The sequence below is a fragment of the Schistosoma haematobium genome (genome assembly GCF_000699445.3).
Source record: "Schistosoma haematobium chromosome Unknown HiC_scaffold_310, whole genome shotgun sequence".
In the NCBI taxonomy this organism is placed as follows: domain Eukaryota; kingdom Metazoa; phylum Platyhelminthes; class Trematoda; order Strigeidida; family Schistosomatidae; genus Schistosoma; species Schistosoma haematobium.
The window spans coordinates 1,031-9,000 of NW_026137079.1; the positions used below are offsets into that span (position 1 = coordinate 1,031).

Sequence of the window (7,970 nt, forward strand, 5' to 3'; positions counted from 1 at the left end):
GTATCATAAAGCTGTTTCATATTTCCTTTTGTTGCAGCTTTCTCCGCCGTCGTTGCTACTTCTTCCACGTATTTCTGTTTGTCGGTTTTAATGCTCTTCCTCACTTGCTTGTTTGCTTCTATGTACTCAGTTTGTGCTTGGATTTTTTCTGCTTGTGTTCGGCTGTTGTTAATTGCTGTCTTCTTGTTCTTCTTTTCTTTGATCCTGTCCAGTGTTTCTATAGAGATCCATTCCTCATGATGATGCTTCTTGAGGCCCAGAACCTCTTGACACGTTGAAGTTAATGCTTCTTTGATACCTTTCCAGTTGTCCTTCATGGCAGTTTCTTCTTCCTTCAGTAGATCCTGTAAGGCTTGGAACCTGTTGTTGAAAGCTATCTTGAATTTATTAGTAGGCTGTTAGAAGCCTGTATTGAACTTTTGCAGTGCTGTTTGTCCAGTTCTTCTTTAGCTTCAGTTTTAAATTGGCCACAACAAGGTGGTGATCTGAAGCTATGTAAGCTCCTCTCCTGCTTCTCACATCTTCCATTGTTCTTCGGAACTTTTTATTGATGCAAATATGATCTATCTGGTTCTCTTTGGTGCGGTCCGATGAGATCCATGTAGCTTTGTGTATACATTTGTGTGGAAATATTGTGCCGCCTATGACCAATTTGTTAGATGCACATAGATTTGCAAATCTTTCCCCATTTTCGTTTCTCTCTACCAGTCCATGTCGTCCCATGATATCTTCATATCCAGTGTTGTCTATTCCGACTTTGGCGTTTAGACCTCCCATCAGAATGGTGAGGTAAAACTGATCTTTGTCCTCGTCATTGCTATCATTGGTGGGTGCATAACATTGGATAACATTCATTGTAATTCCCTCCTTCTTTGTTTTGAATGACACTTTGATGATTCTGGATCCGTGAGATTCCCATCCTACAGCATTAGAACAACTCCCTGAGTGTGTGGAGCATTTTCCTATTCGTGACCGAAGTATAGCAGCGCCTTTCCCGTATCTAGCCTTTGCTAACCAGCTTGGGTCCAATGGGTATCGCTGATTCCCAGTACTGCCAATTCGTATCTCCTCATTTCCGTTGCTATTTGACTGGTCTTCCCGGTCTCCCACATTGTCTGGACGTTCCATGTACCTAAATAAATAGTTGATCTGGTTGTTAGAAGTTGCATCGGCCTCGTGACTTCCGAAGGAACTCGGCTTTCACCATGAGGCGTCATAGTTGTTCTAAATGAAGACCTTCTGACTCCCAGGGTTGAGTTTAAGTGGTTTGAATTATGTTTTTTGGTTAGCGTTTCTTTAGAGAGCTAGCTTTCTACGGGATGGGGTCGCTAACCCCATCCAAAACTCTCCTGCTTTATCCGGGCTTGGGACCGACAGTAACTTTAGAAGAGCTACAGGCAGAGTTGAAAGTTCAGTACGGGATTATTTTTTAAAAATCTCAATACAATTGTCTGTTCAAGTTGCGAATTTTTAAATTATCTCAATAAAATTCACAAATTCACCAGTGGTATATAGATAGTAGAGTGAAAAGGACTTTATCAGAGTAAATGGAATGAGTTTATCTGTAGGTATTTTCTTCTCCGAGCTGAATGGTTTAAACGCGTAGCTTTCATTGTCTTTCTCGATAACATCATCAGGATTTACTTCATTAAAGCGTGATTTGAGTTTTGTTGGGAACAATTAAGTTCTTCTGTAGTTCCGAAATTATAATGTTCAGCAAAATTAAATAGAACATAATAATCATATTTCCGTAAGTGACTGAATTAGAGACAACATTCTATAATTTCGATGAGAAGTTCCAAGTGATGGACTTAAAGCATATCTAATCTGAGGAAGATTGATCAATAACGATGGATGGTTTTTGTTTTGGTTATAAATCGACAACATTTAAGGATGTAGGCCAAAGGCTTCCAACTCAGCAGTCTAAGTGGGTTTATGGGATTTGTAGAAATTGTTGAATTTTATAGTTTGCTTGTTTAAATAACAGCTGAAAATCAGGAAGGAGTGGAAAGTTGTTTCGTCCTAAAATTAGACATCTCAGCGACTCACAATTTGAACTTTGCACGAGATCAAACACATGGATCTGAAATCTCACAGTAAAAGCTTGAAAATAAGACCATTGTCTTGGCAATCACTGATTCGTATGTTTAACTCCAACCCAAACTCTTCCCAATACCACTAGTGCGTAACTGCCACATATCCAACAGTATTGAATTTTAATAGTCGTGAGTTCTCGCTAGTCAAAAGTCAACTCTTTAAATTCCACCATTGGCAGTATCAAGGATGTGTGTTCCGAACATATCAGTGCTAAGAACAAGCAGTAATCTCGCGCTTCAGGATTTTCAACAGCTTGTCAGCTAAATTCAGTCCATGACGAAAATTCTACTGAGAAGTTTGCTTTGAATTCAAAGCCCCAAATACCCTGGTACGGTCGATGGTGGGAAGAATCCTTCCTCTCGAAGTGCTCTCACATGGCCTCGCGTATACAGCTACCGACAAGTAAGTCCTGCTCACTGCCATCTCGACGTGTATCCCTATCCTTCTGAACTCTTGCGGATCTCTTTAGCCGAACAGCACATAGGCGACTGTCGATAGGGATCCATTCTAAAAGGGCTTCTTCTGACCTCATACTTAGTGCTATGCCTTTACCCGCCAGTGCACGAGAACTTGCTGCCTAGTCGCCAGATAAACGGAGTGTATATCTTGTCGGCTTTTCGTTTTAATTAGAATGAACACACTAGGATCCTGTGTGTTTCGGTGACTTAACAAGTCTCTTTATAAATCAAACAAATTCTACCAAAACCTGTCTTAATATTTTTCACATCAAAAAATAATTTGATTAGAAATGTAGTTAAAAACACCACGAATGTGCGTCACCTCTGGATGTCGTGTGACATAAGCGTGTGAGTTGCAAACGTTAAATAGTAGTATATGAGGTTTGACTTAAGCATGAGATCTAGAACCAGTCTGAGAGGTTCTAGCAATAACATTTCCATTAAATCCGAAGGTTTTAGAGTGATACAAAGAACTAAGTTCATTCTCAAGAGCATTGTGTTAGTACTAGATTGGCATGGACAAATGATGGAACTGATACTAACTGAGATTCAACTAGGTATCGGCCCCAACAAGAAAAAAGAACTAAATATAACTGACGTTGTGGAAGCTGAGAAAATTCTGATAATGAGGTACATTGACAACACACACATATATAACCTCTTAATACTTTTTTTATTTGTATCAAATGTAAACTGTACATTATGATTTCAGTAAATTACAGTAATACAATTGTCAACCATTGACAATTATACATAAAGCAATGTAGATTCGTTGATTTAAAAAAGTTTAGTGGGAAATTAAAGAAAAGAACTTGAAGACAAACAGTTAGTTAGAGAACGATAAAGAAATTAAGATTTAAAAATTAAAATTCTTTTGGTGGAATCAGCACATCAAGAGCAGTGTTTGTGCGTCTTTTCGATAATTTCTTTTTTGTTACTAAAGCTTCACTAGGTCTCGGTAATGTGCTTATATCATTGATTTTTTTGTAAGAAACTTTTCGTCGTAACTTCTCTTCCGCTTCCCGTACACCTAAAACTTCTTTGATAGTAAACATTTTACGTTCAAAGTGTATATTTTGCTTTTTTGCCTCGATTCGGCCAGGTTTTGATCTACCTTTTTGTTTATTTCGTTTAATAGCAGGTGTATCGACTTTGGGAACTTGTCCAAGCTAAAATTGACAGTAAAAGATTACATATATCAGTGAATTATAATGATCGTGATCAAGAAGCCGGATAAGTTTTTATGGAAGTGAAAATGATAATAGGCATACAACTTTTACTATAAACTAGTAAATTCTAACGCTTCTTCAACCAGTTGGATTTTAAAATAACTTCGAATTTGATTACTAGAAACCAACGATTACAAACTTCAGTATGTCTGACAGCAAAAGAACTATGAACATGGACAACTGATACATGTCCATGCTAAATTGATTTCTCCCACTACAATTTGGGTGTCCATTATTTAATTTATTTGTGTCAACAGCAAGATAAACACTTGCTTATTGAATGGAGACTGCTAGATGACAATTCACTCTGTAATTCGTTATTCTTGTGATAAATTGACTTTAAGATTAGGAGAAATGAGTTGACTGTCAAATGTCGCTAAAGCGTTGTTTAATTATGGTGAAACCATTGAATAAATGATGCCGATAGTCAGTGTAGAATACTAGGTGTAAGCCTTTATCGATTAAAGTGGGTAGGAAACATGTTAAACGAGCGTAATCGCCACTTATCACAGTGCACAACGTCAGCTGGGAAAGCAGTAAATTAGGACAGAAACAATAAAAACATATTATAACTAATATAACTGATAATTTACCATCATAATAGAAAGCTAAAATCTACAAAAGTGAAAATTGCTCTCTACTTTTTTAGTTACCAAAGAAACATTTTCGATCAAATAAATAAATAAAAGCAATTAAAATAAAGCAGATTAACTTACTAATACAGCTTTCTTCTTTTCCCATTCTTCTAAAAGGTCTTCACGACGAACTTCACCAACGATTGATTTTAATGAAATCATTGTATATGGAATCTGTTTGTAATAGTACGGTAAGTAGTTTTTTAATGATTCTATTAGGTGAAACACATGTGAGTCTGCGAAAAGTTATAATCAATGATTGTTTTACTGATTAAGATACTATCCTGCTTAAAAAAACTTTTATTGACTATTTATAGGGATTGGTGTAGTTACGATAAGATGTCATTAGTTGGAATTAAGTTGATGATCATTCGATTGACGTCACCATTTTGAAACATCAACTTCGGTGCCTTGAACATGTACTAAAAATGCCGCCCCAGTGAATTACACGTCAGGCATTATATGCCGACGCTGAAACTGGTTAGAAAAAGAGCAGAGGTAGTCAGTAGTATGAAAGAAAGCTGTAAAGGACTGATATCTGTCGGTTCTTCAAGACTCCCTAATTGAGGTCATATAGTGCGACACAGTGGTTTGAGATATTATCAAATATTACTTAGAATAGAAGCTAGTGGTAGTCCTGCTGTAATTTTCTTTTATTCCCTCCATGTAAGTGGGGGGAACTTCTATAACCGAAAGAATCCTACCTGGTTATACTTCTCTTAACTGAACTGCTTCTCCCCTTATTATTATTATTATTAATTCACTTTCGTACACTAATTTCTATTCATTTTCATTTTTTTTCCATTACATTCACCTTCCTTTTTATAACTCAACACAATCTAATTTTTATTGTGGTGCATTTATATTTTGGTGTCCCTTTGTGCCAATGTTTATGCGCTCAAATAAAATAAAAACGTTTTTTATGTAATATCTAGATATTAAATAGTAGTTCCCAAACCTGTGCCTACTTGTGGAGTATGTAAACAGTCCGATTGGTATCAACATGTTGTGAAAATTCCTACCAAACTTACTCAGAAATATTTATTCTATTAAAGTTAGTCTATAAATCTAATTACTCTACGGATATTAACCTCATAATTGAAACCAGTTTTTGATTTAATATGATAATAGCTTCCACAACAATACGGATTAGATTGTAAGGTACCAAAAAAACAAGTAGAAGCATATTAGTCTTATCTATGATTAGATAGCGATATACCCAGAATAAACCAATCATCAATAATTTGGAAATATAAAAATCATTAGGACCTTTAAGTAGCCCTTGGATTCTTTTAAGTTATTTGTATTGCATCGGTTTACAGTAACTAAATTCCTTACACGAAATGTAAAGAATTTTTACTTGGTAATCCCTACATTTACTATCATCACTATTATTTCAATGCTTGTTTTCGATATTCCGATATGCAATCACTTCTTTTTTGAATTTTATGGTAACATATCTTTATTACACATGAACATGTTCATTAGCAATTTACACACAATTGAATTAAAAAAGAAATGATAGGAATAAGAAAGCTTATATAAATGATATTAGTATAGAATAATTAAGTCGAAGAATTTTACCATGTGTTTTTCTTTAGTAGGACACTTTAGGGGTCAGTATAATATAATAGGACTATAATTTACTAGAACAATCATAAAATACGCTTGTGTCCTACTAACGTTGGTAGATTTAATAAACAATAGTACTCGATGAAGTTCAATCTCCTGGTAGAAGACGAAATAGGTGGTCGTTGAATTAGTGATACCTCACTAACTCTTCTGGAATCTAAGTACTATTTCATATTTGGCAGATTCTGAATATCTTACCAGAAAGAATTTTAGATTTAGTAGGTTTCTTCGGCAGATGGTTGATAAGGTAATCCTGTGGATTTTCAACTAATGAATACTCTCAAGTTGCTCGTAACCCTTTGATAACATTGCTTTGTGTTGGTAAGTATGTATTCACAGAATTTATTTAATTCAATGGAACCGAACATATTTACAACTAAAGTCTAACTGAATTAAAATTCCAAAACCAGTTTTTAATATTAAGAAATTACATTGAAACAAAGTTTATGAACACACATATATGAAGAATATACTTGAGAAAAACATAGAACTATTAACGAAAATAACAAGTAGATATGAAAACACGTGAACAATATTACCTTATCCAAAAGTCGTTTAACTTCTCTTTCTTGCCTATAACGTTTATTGGCAAAAGGATTTTCTTCTAAACCATCATAATTAGGTTCGGCACTCCCAGGACAAAGAATGGATGAAATCCCAGCGGAACTACCTACTCCTAAAACGTCTTCATAAGGACAAAAGCGTACACGATAAACTGGATGAACTGCATAGTGAGAAAGATAAGCATTCGAAATTACTCGTCGGTTAACATTAGGTGAAATGGTTTCAAAGATTTTTGATGCATTGGACGGTGGAATGGAATGGGGGTCACGTAAAATCTTTTAAAAGTAAAAAGCGATTTACGCAGAAATTAGACAAAAGAAATACATATATACTACCTAAGATTCACAAAGATAAATCCTTATTTTATAGATCATAATACTTCCTCACAGGCAATACTGAAATCATCGTGGGCTTATGTGAAATGGGGAATAAAATAAAACACAACCATCTACTCACGGTAAATATTACTAAGGATAACTTAATTTTATGATAACAGTAGATTTATTCCTCTTTTCAAAGCACTACTTTGGCCATATCAAATCGTAACAATAAATATTTTGTCTTTTGTCACGGCTTAATAACAGGCAATCACAAACTAGATATACGGTCGTTAGCCATTAGTTCCAGTTTTATACACTCTTTCATATAGACAAAAGGAACAATTTCAGGAAATTAAAAATAAAAACGAGCCTGAGATTTAAACAAAAGCTTAATCCACGTACCTGCATCAATACCCAAAAGAGTTCCAACTGCATGCCATAATTATCTCGTGAACTTTACTTAACGACTCCGCACATCCCGACTACGTTAGGATCTAAAGTCATAACCTCATAGACTGATATTATTTCATGGGCGGTTTGCTCCTACATGGTTCCGGTTTACGTGAGCAATGATTCTAAGACATGTATGACCAAATAATTACAACCTACACAAGTTTTATAACTTCGAAGTAACAAAAGGTAGACGTGTGTGGTGTTCAATGCCCACTACTTGCTTACTCTCTTCTGTTTGACTGGGAAATGATACCGTATAATCCAGATGCGACCCTAATTTTTGGAAGGGGAAGATCGCAACCTACAAACTCCTGTACTGTCACACAGTGCTTTGTTTAGATTATATTTCGTCAGTTTTTACCAGACAAGGAGACGTCTTCATACAAGGTTCTAGGTAAGAGAGCGATCAGGAGAAGAAATTGTTATCCCCAAGAGTATAACCATGACAAACGAATGAAAACAAGGAAAGTAGGCATTTTGCAGTATGGTATGGTATATGGAGAAACAACCACTTGATGCGATAAGTTAAGTACTAAACTAAATCATAACCAGAAATATCATACCTGTACGGTATTAGCAGCA

General features: G+C 35.4%; 1 protein-coding gene across 1 annotated transcript; it reads right to left on the reverse strand.

Annotated features, from left to right (window-relative positions):
• Positions 1-1,599: 1,599 nt before the first annotated feature.
• Positions 1,600-7,966, reverse strand: WDR46_3 (WD repeat-containing protein 46). The gene is made up of 2 exons (XM_051214045.1): positions 4,501-7,966; positions 1,600-3,724 (listed from the first exon to the last, which is right to left on the reverse strand). Exons 1-2 carry the CDS (start codon positions 4,579-4,581, stop codon positions 3,419-3,421), a joined length of 387 nt encoding a protein of 128 aa, XP_051064017.1. The 5' UTR covers positions 4,582-7,966; the 3' UTR covers positions 1,600-3,418.
• Positions 7,967-7,970: the final 4 nt, after the last annotated feature.

Bases quoted from the DNA above. Each gene is read 5' to 3' on its own strand.
- WDR46_3 (XM_051214045.1), bottom strand. From the start codon at position 4,581: ATGATTTCATTAAAATCAATCGTTGGTGAAGTTCGTCGTGAAGACCTT. The intron at 3,725-4,500 runs GTAAGTTAATCT...TGTCAATTTTAG, and splicing joins AAAAGAAGAAAGCTGTATTA to CTTGGACAAGTTCCCAAAGT.